The sequence below is a fragment of the Antechinus flavipes genome, chromosome 2 (assembly GCF_016432865.1).
Source record: "Antechinus flavipes isolate AdamAnt ecotype Samford, QLD, Australia chromosome 2, AdamAnt_v2, whole genome shotgun sequence".
In the NCBI taxonomy this organism is placed as follows: Eukaryota; Metazoa; Chordata; class Mammalia; order Dasyuromorphia; family Dasyuridae; genus Antechinus; species Antechinus flavipes.
In genome coordinates, this window is record NC_067399.1 from 615,489,638 (window position 1) to 615,508,624 (window position 18,987).

Consider the following 18,987-nt stretch of genomic DNA (forward strand, 5'->3'; position numbering starts at 1 on the left):
TATTATGCTTTGAAGGAAGCTAGATATTCTAGAAGGTAGAGTGGAGAAGGATATGCTCTCCAGCAGTGGGGTATTACTGGGACAAAGACATGGAAGTAGGAAATATGCAGGATAAACAGTTAGCAGCCTCATAGTTCTAGAGCTGAAGAGACCTAGCTCTAATTCTATCATGTTCCAGATGAGAAAATAGAAGACAAAGACTTCGTGAAGATTATTAGAGACATTATGCAAGCTTTCAAGATCACACAATTAGTGACAGAGCTTGGAAATGAAACATATGATTTCTGATAACAGTCAATGCTCTTTTCATTCTACCATGTTATGAATCATTTTGAGTGTCTTGAATAATTGACACTGAAGATTCCTCTTTGAAAGAGTCATAGATGACAGCCCTACGAATAAAAAAGAGATAGGACCATATCTATCATCTAGAAAGTAAGACATTTTATAACACCTGAGAATGAGCCAGCTATATTTTCATTAAAGTAGCATTTGAATAAAAATTGTCCTCATAAACTCTTTGGCTACATCCCTTTGTCAAATGCATTATGGAAGTAGTGCTTCTGTGAAGTTGCTAATGCTACATTAAGAGGCTTTTGTTGGTGTTATTGTTGGATAAATTCTGGCAGAGCTAGCTCAAGGTGACTGTGAAGAAGGTTCTACAAGGGTGTTCTAAAAAACAGAGCAAAATGTTATTTGGTAAAACTCTATGCTATTGTGTTCGAGCTGGGTAACAGACTTACGTTCCATTGCTGATTACTGCCTTCTAAAACTTGTGTATTGTAATAAATATTTCCCATTCTTTGAGCTTATTCAAATGCTTCACCATATTGGAAAGAATATTCAAAATTCTCTTTGTAAAGTACAGGTCTGAGCAGGCTCAGCTGCTCAAAAATCTCTCCTGGCTCCCTCTATTAACCTCTAGAATAAAATTCAAAAATCTTGCCTTGCTATTGAAAACCCTCCACAAGTTAGTTCTGGGCTATCTCTGCAGATAGCCCTTCCATCTGCCAAACTATCTATTCCACCTACTGTCTCCATAGGCTATTTTCCATGCTTGGAATATATACCCTTTTTGCTTCTATCTTGATGAATCAATCAACAAACATTTCCTCAGTGCCCACTATGGAAGAGAAACTGTGCTTCCTCAAGGTTCTCAGGTATCACTTTTCCTCATCTCCTCCTGGGCCAACGATAAGAAAGATTCTGTTACTATAACAAGCCAGCAGCAAAGCCCCACCCTTGGAGCAGGGTAGGGAGCTAAATCAGAGGAAGCTAACTGGGAGACTTTAAACCCTCCACCCCTGTCTCCCAGTATAAACCAAAAAGGAAGTCTACCCTTGAGAGAAATCAAGCAGCTAAGGTCTGAAGCCTGTTGAAAGTCAGGAGCAAGTCCCAGAGCCCTGGCATAAAAAGCTTGGGACAATATAGAACTAAAACTCAACTCTTACACAAAAACACCATGTCACAAAAAATACAGATAAAAAATGAGCAAAAAACAAACAAAAAAGAGTGTGATTATACAAAGGTCATATGATGATAGGGAGGATAAACTTAAAAGAAAATACTAGTATCAAAATGGCTACATATGGAGCCTCAAAGAAAAATGTAAATTGATCTCAGACCCCAAAAGAATTCATGAAAAAGCTCAAAAAGAATTTGCAAAAGTAAATTAGAGGAGCAAAAGAAAAACTGCAAAAAGAAATGAGTTTTTATGCAAAAGAATCATGAAAAAAAAGAGGCAATAGCATAGGAATAGATATACAAAAATTTGTCAAGGAAAATAACTCAGAATTGGCCAAATGGAAAAGGTAGTACAAAAGCACATTGAAGAAAATAATAATTCCTTAAAAATTAGAATTGAATAAGTGGAAACTAACAACTCTATATGGCATCAAAATATGATTAAAAAAAAGAAGAAGAAAATGTGAAGTTTCTCATTGGAAAAATTACTATCCTAGAAAACAAATGGAGGAGAGATAATATAAGAATTATTGGACTATCTGACATACATAATTTAAAAATAAAATCCTGGACAACATCTTTCAAGATAGTATCAAAGAAAATACTCCTAATATATTAGAATTATAAATATATTATATATGTCACATATATAATATATTATTAGAATTATATTAGAGAGCAGAATAGAAATTGAAAGAATTCATTGCTCACTGCCTGAAAGAGAGCCCCAAATGAAAAAACTTCCAGGAACATCATAGCCAAATTTCAGAGTCACAGATCAAGGAGAAAGTATTAAAGCAGACATTAAAAAAAAATTCAAATATTGTGAAGCTGCAATTAGGATTACACAGAATTTGGCAACTTTCTCAATAAAGAACCACTTAGTTTGGAAAGTGATATACCAAAAGCCAGAGGAGCTAAGATTAAAACCAAGAATCACCTACCCAGAAAAACTGAATATTAATCTTTTAGAGAAAAAAAAGGATATTTAATGAAAACAGGACTTTCAAGCATTTCTAATAAGACCAGAGCTGAATAAAAATTTGACCTCCAAAAACAAGACTGAAGGGAAACATAAAAAGGTAAAAAAAAAAAAAAAAAAAAAAAGAAAAGAAACAAGAAAGAGAAAACATAAGAAATTCAATGTTTAAACTTTTATATTTCTATGTGACAAGTTAATATTTGTAACTCAACAATTTTATTCAATAAGGGCATTTGGAAAGGATATATGTACACAGAGGGTGTGAATATAAGGTTAACTTGATGGGGTGATACTCCAAAAATAAAATAAAGAAGTGAAAAATAAAACTGGATTAGAAGAAGGAGAGGAGAGATGGAATAGGGTAAATTTTCCACATAAAAGAAACATGAAAAAAGCTATTATAATGGAGGGGAAGATAGATGATGGTAGTGGCAGGCAAAGCTTAAACTGTACTCTCATCAAAATTGGCTCAAAGGGAATGACATACAATAAGATAGAAACCTATCTTAAACCCTATAGAGGAATAAAAATGGACAGGAATAATAGACGGGGATAGAGGACTAATAAAAGGGAGGGTGTATTGGGAAAAGTGATGATCAGAGGTAAAAACACTTGTGAGGAGGGAAAGGGTGAAGGGTGAAAAAGGAGGAGAGATATATAAAATCATGTAAGGAAATACACAGTTAATTATCAGAATTAAAGATGTAAGTAGTATGAACTCACCCATAAAGCAGAAATAAGTAGCAGAATGAATTAAATACCAGAATTCTATGTTGTTGACAAGAAATACATATGAAGGAGAGAGAAACACACAGGTTAAAGGTAAGAACTTGGGCAGAATCTATTCTGTTTCTGTGGAGGCAAAGAAAGCATAAATAGTAATCATGATCTCAGACAAAACAAAGGCAAAAATAGATCTAATTAAAAGAGATACAGAGGATAAAGGACACATCATAGAAAAAATTGATAATTTCATTTTAAAAAATGACAACAATGAGACAACATATCAAAATTTATGGAATAAAGCCAAAATAGTACTTAAGGGGAAATTTTTCTCTAATTGCTTATGTCAATGAAACAGGGAAAAAGCAGATCAGTGAATTAGGCATGCAAAGTAAGCAACTAAAAAAGAAAAGCTTAAAAAGAAACAAATATAAAATTCCCAACTAAACACCAAATTAGAAATCTTGAAAATCGAAGGAAAGAGTAATAAAATTAAAAGAAAACCATTGAACTAATAAACAAAATTAGAAACTGGTTTTATAAAAAAAAATAGATAAACCACTGCTTAATTTGATTTAAAATAGGAAAGAAGAAAACCAAATTACTGAAATCAAAAATGAAAGGAATTAACTCATCACTAATGAAGAGGAAATTAAAACAATTGTTAGGAACTAATTTGCCCTATTAATATGCCAATAAACTTGACAGTCTAAATGAAATGGATGAATATCTACAAAAATATAAATTATCTAGATTAACAGAAGAAATAAAATACTTAAATAATGTAATCTTAGAAAAAAGAAATTGAATAAGTCATCAATGGACTTCCTAAAAAAAAATCCCCAGCTTCAGATGTAATCACAAGTGAATCCAACTATCATTTAAAGAACAACTAATCCCAATGTTATATAAACTATTTGGGAAAACAGGCAAAGAAGAAGTACTATCAAATTCCTTTTATGACACAACTCTACTTCTGATATTCAAGCCAGAAAGAGCCAAAACAGAGAAAGAAAATTATAGACCAATTTCCTCAATGCATGTTAATGCAATTTTTAAAAAATAAATGACTAGCAATTATATTATACCATTATATCAGAATGATTTATACATTATAACTAGGTAGGGTTTGTACCAGTAATACAGAACTGGTTCAATATTAGGAAAATTATTAGCATGATTCATCATATCAATAATAAAACCAAAAGAAATCATATTATTATCTCAATAGATGCAGAGACAGCCTTTGATAAAATACACCTACTCCTATTAAAAACACTAGAGAGCATAGAAAAAATTGGAGTTTACTTTAAAATGATAAATAATATGTATCTAAAACCACCAGCAAGCATTATCTGTGATAAGGATAACTCAGAAGCCTTCACAATACAATCAAGAATATTGTAAACATTCCCTTTATCACCTCTATTATTTAATAATGTATTAGAAATGTTAGCCATAGCAATAAGAGAAGAAAAAGAAATTAAAAGAATTGTAATAGGCTATGAGGAAACAAAATTATCACTCTTTTGCAGATGATATGATGTTGTAGTTGGAAAATCCTAGAGAATCCACTAAAAAACTACTTGAAAATATTAATAACTTTAGCAAAATTGCAGGATACAAAATATACCTACAAATCATCTATATTTCTACATGTTACCCACAAAGTCTTGCAGCATGAAATAAAAAGAGAAATTCCATTTAAAATAATTAGATAATATAACATACTTGGGAATCTACCTGCCAAGACAAATCCAGGAACTATATGAACATAACTATAAAATACTTTTCACACAAATAAAGTCAGATCTAAACAATTGGAAAACTATTAAATGCTCATGAGTAGGCAGAGCTAATATAATAAAAATGACCATTCTTCCTAAATTAATCTATTTATTCAGTGCCATGGCAATCCAACTATCAAATATTATTTTATACAACTAGAAAAAAAAATAATAGTTCAACTGGAAGAGTGAAAGCTCAAGGCTGTCAAGGGAATCAATGAAAATAAAAGCGTGAAAGAAAGTGGTCTAGCCATACCAGATCTTGAACTGTATTATAAAGCAATAATTATCACAACAGTCTGGTACTGGCTATGAAATAGAATGGTGGATCAGTAGAACATATTAGATACAAATTACATTATGGTAAATGACCATAGTAATCTAGTATATGATAAACTGCAGAGCTTTTGTACCAAAAGCTCATTATTTGACAAAAAGTACTGGAGAAACTGGAAAACCCTGTGGCAGGAAGACCAACAACTCATACTGTATATCAAGAGAAGATCAAAATGACTACATGATTTACATATAAAAGCAGATACCCTAATTAAATTAAGAGATCATAGAAGAGTTTACCTGTCAGATTTGTGGAAAAGGAAGAATTTAGGATCAAAGAAGATAAAGAGAACATTACAAAATATAACTATAACTATAACTATATATATATATATATATATATATATATATATATATATATAGTTAACAAGTTCTTTGCAAAGAAAAAACAAAAGTATAAGGAAAACAGAAAACAGGAAATTTTTTTTGCAATAAGTATATCTGATAAATACTGTATTTCCTATAAATATAGATAATGCAATCAAATTAATAAAAATAGTTATTCCCCAATTGATAAATGGTCAAAGGATATGAACAGATAGTTTTCAGATGAATAAATTAAAGTTACCTATAGTTATATTTAAAATGCTCTAAATCATTGTTGATCAAAGAAATACAAATTAAAACAACTCTGAGATATTACTTTATACTTACAGAGTAACTAATATGGCAAAAAAAGAGAAAATGTTGGATGTTTGAGGGAATATGTGAAAACTGGAATACTTAATGCACTGCTGGAGGAATTAATTGTGAATCCAATCTAACCATTCTGGAGAGCAATTTGGAACTATGTCCATAGGACATAGGACATAGGATCCTATGATCCAGCAATATCACTGCTAGATCTATATCCCAAAGGGAAAAGGACCTATTCGTACAAAAATATAACAGCTTAGAATTAGAAATCAAAGGGGTGACCATCAATTGAAGAATGGCTAAAGAAGCTGGAGTATATGTTTATAATGGAATATTACTATGCTGTAAGAAATGATAAGCAGGGTTATTTCAGAAAAACCTGAGAAGACTTACATGAACTGATGCATAGTGAAGTGAACAGAACCAGGAAAATGTTGTAAACAGTAATAGCAGTATTTTTTGATGAAGAACTCTGAATGACTTAGCTACTCTCAGCAATATAATGATCTAAGACAACCCAAAGAATTAAAAATGAAGTTTACTATCTGCCTCCACAGAACAAACTAATATTAATTGATCATAAACTGAAGCATGCTATTTTTTACTCTATCATTTTTTCCTTTTATTAGAGTTTTCTTGTACAAAATGACTAATATATAAGTGTTTTACAAAGTTATACAGATATAACCTCTGTTGAATTCCTTACCATCTCAGAAAGAGGAAGAGGGGTAGAATTTGGAGCTTTAAATAACTTTAAATGCTTTAAATAACAATGTTATTTAATTTTTAAATAACTATGTAACAATGTTAACATTTTAAAAATAAAATAAAATTATCTTTTATTTTCTTATATTGACATGCATTTTCTAGTAAAAGGAAGACTATTTTTTTGTTTGTTTCTGTTTGAGACACACTAGACGGTTGTTGAATGAAATTGAAGAAGCTTATGGAATGGGACTCTATCCTTTATTAGATATTCAGAAAACAATCTGTGTTTACACTCTATTCTGATGATCAGTATAACATGAATATTATAACTCACAGTATTTCCTGAAACTAAATCTTAGATCTTTTTATACCATGGCTCCAAATGGAATCTCCTTTGACAATTAATTCTATGAAAATTATAGGTTTTGGGACCTATAATTTTAGGACCATAGGTCCTATAGGACCTATAATTTTAGGACCATAGGTTTTGCTAAATTTTAAAATTTCCTAAGTGTCTACCACAGTTCTCTATACAAGGTAAGTACTTAATAAATGTCTGCTGAATTAATGGAATACACATTTCAAATCACAATTTTTGTCAAAAGACTTCATTATGGAAATATATGCCATCGTTTGTTCATTGAGGAAGGTTTGTTAATTACCATTAACTCTGAGCAACTCAAACACTAAAATCACAACAAATATCTCCAAATATCTCCCCCAATCCAAAATACCCCACAGTGGGGCCTGGCAGGAGTCTCTTTCAAGGCCAATTTCCCATGAGGATGGTGTTAGGGTTATTCCCTTTTCACCTTATTCTGCCCTTGTTATGCGGATATGGCACAGTGACCACTTTCTCATGCCTCAGCCAGAGGCTCACTTATCTTTATTCCAATATACCTTTTACTCACTTTCTGAATTTTCCTAATCTGGTCAGAGAGTGTGTCTAAAAGACGGGTTTTCAGGAAGTCCATCACCTTGACTACTCGGCCATCAATGTAGTAACTAGAATAGAAAAAAAAATTAGATAAAATATAGCACAGGGGACCATAAATACCCCCCCCCCCACACACACACACACAGTTCATGATCATTTGTTTTGACTAAGAAAACCTACAGTTCTATTCCAATGGATCTCTTACATTCTAACTAAAATTTTCCTTCTGAGATTTTTCTGAAAAACAAAACAAAAACATATACTTATCTTCTATATTTCTACTTCCAATTTCCATGGAGTAATTTTGCAACCTTAGTCCACAAAATATAGAGAATTATATAGAAGCTGCCAAAATGTCATAATAAAATAAAATTTCCAAAAAACAAAACAAAAAAACACCATTCAAACAACAACAAAAAAGAGGAGAAAAAGGAGAAGAAACATGGGAAGATTAATTTAGAGTGAAGTGAGCAAAACCAGGAAAAATTATGATTCTAGAGTACTAATAATAAAATATGCTGACCACCACACAAGAAAGAGATGAAGAACTAGACTATGTAGAATGAGACCCATATTTTGTACATGATCAGTGTAGCTATTTATTTTGCCTACTCTTTCTTTGTTACAAGTGTTTTGCATTTCTTTTTTTTCCTTCTGACTCCCAAGGAATGGGGGAGGGAGAAAGAAAAATAAATTCTTGGTAACAAAGGAAAAAGAGAAATTCTTTGTCATCTTAATTGTAGAAACTTTCCTTATGGAATGATTGAAATTTTATATCCTTAAAACGCTTGTGCTATGCTAGTAGCTATTTAATTTCTTAAAATTTTTTTGAGATTCTCTCTTTTAAAGGAAATAGGTACTGAATAACATATACCTGGCAAGGTAGTTGGGGATGATTAGTTAAACCTTCTGAATCTTAGATCACAACTTACCCACTTATTCAGCTTTTTTTCTTTTCCCTCATTAATAACCATTCTAACTTTTTAAATGAACCATTCCACTTCCTCCAGTAATGCACCCATTATTCACCACTGTCTCTAATAGGTCTGTGAATCTGTCACAAAGTGACATGGGATTAAGGAGTTAAGAAAAGAAATCAGAGGTGCCCCTTCATTTTACAGATGAGAAAAGAGAGAATGATATCAACTAAATGTTTTGTCCAAGGTCACATACGTAATAAAGATCAAGGTGGATATTGGAGTCAAGGTCTCTGACTTGAGACTATGAATTGTTTTGTTTTGTTTTGTTTTGTTTTACACTATGCTAGATATGCTATGGATTACCATATTGAAATCTTCCAATCCATCTACTTATTCCTAGCTTTCAACTCAGCCAGTAAGGTTCTTTTGGTCTAGGAAAAGATTCTACTTCTCTAGTTTCCCAGCCAGAAGAGATCTGATCAGGAGGCCGAGTCCTCTGGATTTCAACATAATTAGCTACTTGTGCCTATTAGCCTTTTAAAATATTTAATGAGGAGAGTTGAGTATTTGGAAGGGCAGCTGGTTTTGTTTACCCCTCCCTTTATTTTAAAAAGAAAAACCTTTGCCCCTTATTATCTGACCCCTTCTTTTATTTCAGGTAATTGCATTAGAGTCGACTTCCCAATGTTCAGGAATTTCCGCATCTACTTTGTCGCCTCCTGCTCTGTGGGGAGGATGGGACAGTCTGCTAAGAAATAACACTAGCCTATTAGGGGAAGGCAGATATTCCATAAAACTGGGGCCTTTTTTACCGAAGCAGGAGAAATCTCAGCAAGACAATAATTATGAGAACTATGTTAGACCTATAAAATCTACCCTGACACCTTTAACCTGAACCCAATAGAAGACTGAAGAATCCCTATAAAGATTTATAAATGGGTACTAGCCCCTCCGCTAAAGTTGCCTACTGGGGGCTTATACTGAGAAGCAATAGTTCTTTCCATTCTCCCTCTGTGTTACTTTGTGAGGGCTTTGTTTCTCTGTTCTCTCTTTTTAAAAATGAGGTTGTCTCTCTTCTAAGAGTCCTGAACTGTGTAGTACAAAACTCTCTAAGAGAGAGTAAGAAAGTTTAAAGAAAGCCCGGATTATTTCCTCAACTGCAAAATGAGATAATACTAGTTCAAGAGTACTTAAACTTTGTGTGTGTGTGTGTGTGTGTGTGTGTGTGTGTGTGTGTGTGGGTGTGAGTGTGTCTCAGACTCTTCTGACAATTTTATAATACCCAGAGACTCCTTTTCAGAATAGTGATTTAAAATGCATAAAAATAACACATATAGACGACAAAAGAAACCAATTATACTGAAACAAAGTTATTAGAATGTAAATAAAACAACAACAAGTTCATAGACCCCAGATTAAAAAAATCCTTGGACTAAATGTCTTGAAATTTTCATAACTGTTGAATTGCTAAATTCTATACTTTTTCTCCCTAATTCTAGTTCTCACAGTCTATGACTTTGAGTATAAAGGTTGAGCACTTCAAAGCTCTTTCCCTTCCTCCCTTCATTACAGAAGGGGAGTGATTCTAGATATGGAATACTACATATATAATCAGATGTCATTGATATGTTCACTAGTTTTGCTGATTTATTCCTTCTTTATTTTTAATCTTTATTACAAGAATAACGTATTGGGGAGAGAGGGTCAGAGAAATATATTTGGAAAGGAATATGATGTAAAGACTAAAGATTAATAAAAATAAGATTCTTTTTTTTTAAAAAAGTGATTACCATATCCTTCCTGGTCCACTGAAATAAGTCTTCATTAATCAGTGTGCCTGACACATAGTAGATACTTAATAAATGTTTTGTTGAAAGACAGATAAAATAAGATACAATCAAAGTTGGGGATGTTAAAGAGAGAGATGTGCTTTTGTGGTGACATGAGTGATGTCACCTGATAATTATCACATTAAAAATTCATATTATATTAATAAGTCAGAGGATTCATCCATCAATTATATAAATATATATTATTACATCTTTTCTAAGCACTGAGGTATTATATAAAATCCAGTGCTTAACAAGTACCTGTCCAAGGGATTTATGTTCTATTTATTGTTACTAATGTGCTTTATGTACCATAGTATGCCAATGTGGCCCCTGATTTTTTTTTTCTTTAACACATTTTACTGTTGAAATTGGAGTTGGAGTAAGTGAAGGGAAGCAGGAGAAGAATTATGTGCTAATGTTCTTTTCTGGCAGCCAAAGCAGCCTGAATATTATCCCCCAGGGAAGAATGCATGGTTGTCAGCACCAGCAATACCACGGGTAAGGACATGGATAACCTTTCAATATAATAGGACAATATCTGAAATTGTTCTGCACCAGGCATAGTTTCCTCCTCCAGTAATTAGCAAAGGCTTGTATCAGAGGTAGTTAAGACATTTAGGTTTTATTTTTAATGCCCATATGAAAAGAAAAACTAAATGCTTTGCAAAATGGCTTCAGGAACATAGCTCATCTTTCCACTTGTCCCATTGCCTAAGTTGAGTCTCACAAAACACAGGGAAAAAAAAAAAAAACAAAACAAAAAAAAAAAAAAAACGAAGGACCCCTGCCAAGATTTCAACCTGAGTCAGAAAAGCTTGCAAAACAACGATCTCTCTGTTCAGTGTAAGAAAAACACTTGAGCACTTTGTGAGGAAGCTCTCTGAGACAGATAGGGAGTTTTACCTATAATTCTGCTCTCAACCCAGGAAATGAGAATAGCAGATAACTAAGAAAACCAAGTGGATCTCTTTGCCTGAATTTGTTATGCAAGGTTAAGGAGGAAAAACAAAACAAAACAAAGCAATCCTCTTTAAGTTTGCAAACATTACAAGGTTCAGAATTATAGTTGCTGCCCATGGCAGAAGTATCAAATTAGAAAGGATATGAAAGAAGAGATGGCTGCCAACTTTTCTTAATTAGGATTAAGAGATAGTAGAGAAAGAAATATAAAATATATAAAACTAGACACGAGAACTAAAAGCATACCACTACAGTGGTCTGAAGTGCAGAAACAAGCAGTTTGGCATAATTCATTTGCCTCCTACCAAATGGCATCACTGTTATAGTGCAATTATTTTAGAAATAAATTTTAGTGATATCTTTTGTTTTTACATAGCCTGTATTTCCCTCTTCATTCCTTCTCCACTCTTCTTGCAGATATCATCCCATATAAAAAATTAAAACAGAAAAAGAAGTGAAGATGGGGGGAATCAGCAAAAAACAAGCCTCAAGCCAAAAAAGCCCGTTAATCTATAACAATGTTTTAAACCTATGGATTCTCTTCACACTCTGCACAGTAGAATGAAGTGGGGAAGTGTCTTTTCTTTCTTATTTGGAGCCAATTTTGTTATTTGTAAATTTTCAACATTAATTTCAATTGTTTTGTGGTTTTTGTTCTTTCCATTTACATTTTTATAGTCATTGTGTATGTTGTTTCTTGGCTTTGCCTACTTTATTTTACATCAGTGTCATTCCATGTTTCTATGCATCATATTTGTTGTTTCTTAAAGTACATGTTATTGTTAATACTGTGTAATCCATTTGACAATTATTTGTTCATTTTGACCAACTACCCATTGAGAATGGTTCTTAGTTGAATATTCCAGCTAGTTTTTGTAAATATTTCCCCCATTTAACAGTTTCTCTTATTATCCTTGATGTATTTTGTTTGTGAAGAAACATTTCAATTTAATGTAAATAACAATAGCTACCTTATCTGTTGTGATCACCTTTAACTCTTATTTCATTAAACATTCTATAGAACAAAACTTTGATTTAAAAAATACACATACAGAAGATAATTGTAGGACAGGTGAAGAAGAATCTATACAAAAAAAACAAAGCAAAGTTCTTTTTAGGAAAATGACTAGATCACTAATATTCATAATTAACTGTTGCCAAGGATGATCAGAAATGGTGATGAGTATGCCCCCATACTCATAAAAGAAAAAGAACAGGACAATTACTTGGCTTAGAATAAACAATAATATTAGGTGACATAGAAAAAGTAGAACTATTCAACTCTAATTTAGCTTCTGATTTTTCTTTAGATTAGACAGCACAGAACAACAACAAAAAGGGCAAAGAGGAAATAAAATCCAATAAAATTAAGATGATAAGAAAACAGCTCATTGTCTATGATGAATTTAAGTCTCTAGGACACTGAAAAGAACTAACAACTGCAATGGACGAAACCACTGGCAATGATGAACAGGACTTTATTCACAAAATCATAGAATGCATTATTAAACATCTGACAATGAACATCTCAAAAAAAGTGGTGATCACAAAGACGGCTAGAGAGCTCTCATCCAACCCCTTTATTTCACAGATGAGGAAACTGAGGCCCAGGAAAGTTAAATGGCTTGCCCAGGTTCACAAAGGTAGCAATATCAGAAATGATATTTGAACCCAAGCCTTCTGACTTTTGTTAGTACCCTTTCTATTGTACCATGATGGTCATGGAAAATTAATCCCATTTCATTTTTTGACAGACTGACTAGGCTTGTGGATTGGAGGAGCACATTTGAGTACATCATTATTCAATTTGATGCCATAAAACTGACCTAGACTTCAGCAAAATATTTTACAAAGATTCTCAAGTTTTCTGGGAAAGCTAGGTAGTATAGTAGAGAAAGTGCTAAAGTCGTGAAGACTCATCTTCCTGAGTTCAATTCTGGTCTCACTCACCTACTAGTTATATAACTCTGGGAAGTCACTTCACTCTGCCTCAGTTCCTCATCTGTAAAACTAACTAGAGAAGGAAATGGCAAAATATTCCAGTAACTCTGCTAAGAAAATCGCAAATGGGGTTGTGGATAGTTGGACATCAATGGAAAATGACCTAATAGCACAAACTCATGCTAAGCTTCTAAATAAGATGAAGAATGCTAAATGATAATAGAGCTCAATGGGTCTGAAATTCGTTGTGAATAGATACAAAGCCTGGCTATTAACAAACTGAAGTCAAGGTGGAGGAGTCTCTAGGACAGAGATTCCAGGACCTATCCTTCAGTCCGTCAAATGATATGTGTTTATATAAGTACTTACTAAATGCAGGGCACTGGGTTAAGTTCTAGGGATACAAAGGCAAAAGTGAAAGAGCGCTGTGCTGGTCAAAATATATATTAATGACTTAGATGAAGGTAGATATACTGATCTTAAGACAAGTGCCCTTTACAAAATCTATAGTGAAGATAGCTGTTATAGATTTTTAATTATTTCAGGGTTCCTAATTATAGCATTTACATGCTACCCTACATGATAAAAAGGAAAGCTCATCTGGCCCATGTTGCCAAGCTGTATAATGGGAAAGAGGGAAAGAAAAACATGGCCATATTCAGTGAGAATATCTCTCTCCTGTTTGAGATAGTCCTGGTAGAGGTCAGATGACCAAAAAATAAAAGAAAAAGTAGAAGCCTTGAGACTTCACAAACACTATATTTAGCCACTAGAATACTGTGATTTCCCAGAAAAGACTCTTTTTATTACTCTTCTATGCATTGCTTTTCTTCCTCTCAAATGAAGCCTTTATTGTATTCAGAGCTGAAGATGATCTATGGAGTCCCATTCTCCTCTATCCAGTTCACTTTTCATTCCTGTCTACTCACATGTTTTTTCTTTATACAAAGCAGTGCAAGGAAGGATAACAAAACTCTTAACCTCTGGTCTGTTTTGAAAGGATTTCCCCTTGAGAGAATATGTTAGACACTTCCATGTTTTCCTAGGGCTGAAATTTGCCTTTGGAAGTTCCATAGCAGCCAAGAGTCAGTTTGGGTTAAGCAATTAATATGGTCGTGGTCACTGGCATTTACGGAGCGTCCTTCTGAAAAGATGACCAAGTGCTTCGTTATTTTCTATAAAGACTTTAAGAATTCTGAAAATACTTGAGGCAGGCATCATTTCTCCACTTTCAAAAATGAGGGAGAGAAAAGGGCAGGGTTTCATTTCATGTTGGACAACGAGAGGTTCTTCAGCATAGATTTTTATAAACTCTTCCAATGAGAAAGTTTAGAAATCACCTGTCTGACCCTTTGACAGAAAAGGGAACTGAGGCACAGGGAAGGAAAAACTTCATGAGAATACTGACAGCAGAACTTGGACAAAAGCCCAAATTCACTGATTCTCCTGACTTTACTGTGGTCAAGGAGGGGCTGTCTATATAATTAAAAAGATGTTAAATGATCCTCCTGCTAGAAATCTCTCTCTTACCAACTTCCTGAAACTCTTATTATTAGGCAGTCATTCATTTATAGTATGCATCATCTTTTCTAGATAGGCCATAAAATCTCAGACTCAGAATCCTACACACAAAAGGGATGGTAAGCTAAAACAAGTTAAATGCCCTCATGGACCTGTGACTTCCATTGGTGTGATGAATTCTCACCAATGTGGAGCAGTAATTGTTCTGCAGCTTGCAGTTTTACAGAGTTGATTTAGGCCTAAGGGTTTAAATGATGACTGTGGGCAGACAATATGAGTCAAAGGAAGAATTAGAAGTCAGGTCTTCTTGACTTTAAGATTAGGCCTTTATCTTAAAAAACTGCACTATTTACTTATAATCATCATCATTGGGCATCATTAGAAATAAGATTACTGTTCCAATCTGTTCCCATTAAAAATGAGAAAATAAGTCCAGAGAGATACCCTTACCTTTTCATGATCACAAGCATATCACACATTCATGGCAAAGTCAAGATTAGAAACCAGTTTTCCCATTTCTTCAAATTATATCAATTTTTTCCCACCATGTCACAGTCTTTTAAAGTATAAGACTTGTAGAACAGTTATGGAGAAATTTTAGGTAGGTCCTTATTAGTGAGAATAATAAATCCCATGAAATGGTCACATTATTTGAATTTGTATTATATCAACTTAGAATTATATGTAAAATATGATCATCTGTTCTAGTTCAATGGAAATGTTGTTCTCCATTTTTCAATCATATCCAATTCTTCATGATCCCATTTGGGTTTTCTTGGCAGAGATACTGGAGTAGTTTGCCATTTCCTGGTCCGGTTCATTTTACAGATGAGGAAGCTGAACAAATAGGGTTAAATGACTTACTTGCCCAGACTCACACAGCTCTTAAGTATCTGAAGCCAGATATGAACTCATGAAGATGAGACTTTCTGATTTCAAATGCAGTACTTTATTCACTGTGCTATCCAATGGTCCAATATGCAGCATAAATTTGAAGACTAGACACTTCATGGGATTCATCATTCATGCTAACTAAGACTTTGAGGTAATTGAGGGGAATAATTTTCTCCTTATAAGTAGTTAAAGCACTGAGTACCTACAGGAAGTCAAGATTCCTAAAAGGCAGGAAAATGATGTCTAAAGAGTTAGAGACTTGCCATAAATGGAAAGTCTAAGTTGAGAATATAAAAGCCACACAGGGCACATGAGGTTCTATAGTTCACAGAAGATTATTCACTTTTCAAAGGACATGTCAACTAGTAGCAGGAAGAATTGGGATTAAAGTCAAGAGATCTGCTTTATAGCCTGCTCTTAATACCATCTTATCATAAATTACAGGAATAGAACTATCGGTGTCAAAAGGCAACCTGGGAAGCTTTACCTGCTCTATACTAGAGCCAGGAGCTGGTCCCAAATCCTGGATCAGTATTTCTCAACACAAACTATGGGAATCAGAGTTGGAAAAATACTTAGAGACCTTTGGATCCATTTCTCTTATTTTTGAGGATGAAGAAATGGAGGCAAATAGTTTCAATGACTTTCACATAGCTGAATTCAGATTTTCCTGACTCCAGACCTGAAATTCTGTATACTGCTTAGCTGTCTAGGTAATGGATAAATACAATACCTTGGCTCTATGCTGCCTAGACTATAGAATAATATAATATTTAATCTCTCTATGATAGACTAAGCCAAACCCATTGCAGTAGTGCTCTCTGACTCTGGGGAGAAGATCAGGAGGCAGCAGAAAGATTAAAAAAGATAAGGAAGAAGAAGAGAGTCAGTAGTTTTGTAGGCATTATGCTAGGACATTGGTAGTCAACATTTTTTGAATCAGTACAAATCTATCATGAACCAGTAGTTGGGGAATTCTGCCTTAGGTCATTGCTCCTCTCAATTACTTGATATTACAGTTCCAGAGAAGAAAAGCTGGATTTCCTTTCCCGCGAGCTATTCTATTATACCAAATAGCAATGCATTTTTCAAAATCTTGAAAGGGATTCAATCATTCTGCTCTGTTCTTCCTTCTCCCCAGTCCATAAAGACCCCAGTGAAATGGAAATAGGGTTTGAAAGAGGTAAATCTCCTCCCAACATTTAGCACATGGCACATAGTAGAAACTTTAGAAATGTTTATTCCTTTCCCTTCCCCAATTCTTGTGAAACAATTTCCAAAAAGGTAAGAGGAAAAACAATGATATACATATGTATATAGACACACATGTACATATATAATCTATATGTATATCTATCTGGAGAGAGAGAGAGAACACTCAAAAGTCGTAAACTTCAGTGAGTTCTCATGAGGTAGGGATCAAACTAATAAAATGGGGAAAGGCACATACATACATACATACATACATACATACATATATATTTAATTCAACAACCATTTTTTTGTGTAGCCTCATTAAAACTAAGCTGTTCTGACTTCCAATTTCCTTCTTGGCTACTATGTCTGTTTGTTGGTTTATTATTTTTTTTTTAAAGAAATGAGAAGGAATTGGTAAGGCAGAAAAAAATAGGAGCACATGGGAAGAAAGGAATGGACATGTGTTAATGAGCCCTACAGAGCCAACCAGGCAGTAATTCTCAGAGCAGAATTCTGACTGAAAATTTCCTCTTTAAAGCTGATGACAGTTTGACTTGTGAAATATTGCACAAGATTTGGGAATAATTTGTTCATTTGAACTGGGCACTTAGCTGCATCTCTGTAGAAGGTGCCAAGTGCTACATGTATAATTTCATCCCATTTTTATTTATAAAAGCTAATTTTGAAAGTTTAACTGCAGGGGTGGGAATCCAGAGTTCTACCTTGAACCCTACTCTGTTATGTTCTTATTTTATGACTTTGGACAGGTCCTTTCACATGGAAAGAGTCATGTTGGACATGGATGGGATATGGGCTATCTTAATGAAAGGAAATCAACCTTCTGGGGTCATGAGGACAAGTCCACCTCTTTCATAAAGCAAAACATATATGGAATCTGAGACCAAGAGAGATAAAGGTCATATATTTTATACTATGTAGAACTAGAATTCAGACTCAGTATCTCTGACTACCAAACTTCAAGAGTCTGTCTTTAAAAGGGACTTAACAGATGTCTGATTCTACCTTGTTCTGTCCTTCCTGGGTAATGAGGCCTTTTTTGTATAAATTTCTTTACATTAGATATTCCTATTTGTTTTGTTATCCCCTTCCTCTTCACCCCCCCCCCCCAGTCATGTGAGACAGATAGGATAAGGAAGGTGAGTGACTAGTCTACTGAAGGTCACAAAAATAAACTGGTGAGAGAGATCGGATTTGGACACTAATGTCCTAGTCTAATAGTCTTGTCACTTTGACTCACAGCTCTATTACTTGCAGCCCAAATGAGTTGTCCTTGGCCTTATCATGTGCTGAGCCCTACCTCCTTGCATGTTTAGTAGTGATAGGTAGGTATAAGAGCTCTGGTCCTTGAAGGGGAAATCTGGTTTCTCTCCACACACACACTACCCTACTTTGGATTTTGGGTACATCACTTTTTTCCTTTGGGTCTCAATTTCCTTATTTGTAAAAATGGAATAAAAAAAAACCAAAAATAAAGAAAAATCCCTCTCCCCATCATATGTTTCTTTAACATCCTTTCCATTGCCTTTTTAAAAAGTTATTTCTCCTGTGTAATGAGTTACTACCTGCTCACACTCACCATGTACTTTTGCCTTGAATTCTAATCCTCAATATCAATTCTAAGATATTCTAGGACTCCCGGTGACACAATATCACTGAAAGAATATTTTTGTTAAAAAGCATCTCCTCCTCATTTCATTCTGGACCCAGGTGATTGTCTATTTGCAGCATCCATGAACACAATGTCAAGAGACACAAGGAAGGCCACCTAACATATAATGTGGAGCCACATTTATGGGAAGGCACATGCAAGAGTTTTATAGGATGGGCAACAATGGATTACAATGGTTGGACTCTGCATCTGGTAGGAGAGCACCCTGCTGACTCCAAAGGTATGGTGAGGATGAAATGAGAAAGTGTGTGAAAATGAGATGAAACACAACATAATAGAAACTATACTGAACTTAGCATCAGAAGACCTGAATTTGAATTGCTTTTCTACCACTTATTAGCTGTGTCTGAGCAGGAGTTGCTTAATCTTTCTGAAGTTCAGTTTCTTTAGCTGCAAAAATTCAAACAATATTTTGTACCACCTCACTGTCTCAATGGGTTGTTGCAAAAAAAGGCATGT

The 18,987-nt window shown here is 34.0% G+C and overlaps 1 protein-coding gene across 1 annotated transcript in view; it reads right to left on the minus strand.

Annotated features, from left to right (window-relative positions):
- HPSE2 (heparanase 2 (inactive)) overlaps window positions 1-18,987 on the minus strand; it is a 298,488-nt gene that overhangs the window by 191,706 nt on the left and 87,795 nt on the right. The window contains exon 4 of the mRNA XM_051981834.1: window positions 7,548-7,641. Within this exon, the coding sequence (XP_051837794.1) occupies window positions 7,548-7,641 (94 nt within the window). The remainder of the gene's footprint in view (window positions 1-7,547; window positions 7,642-18,987) is intronic.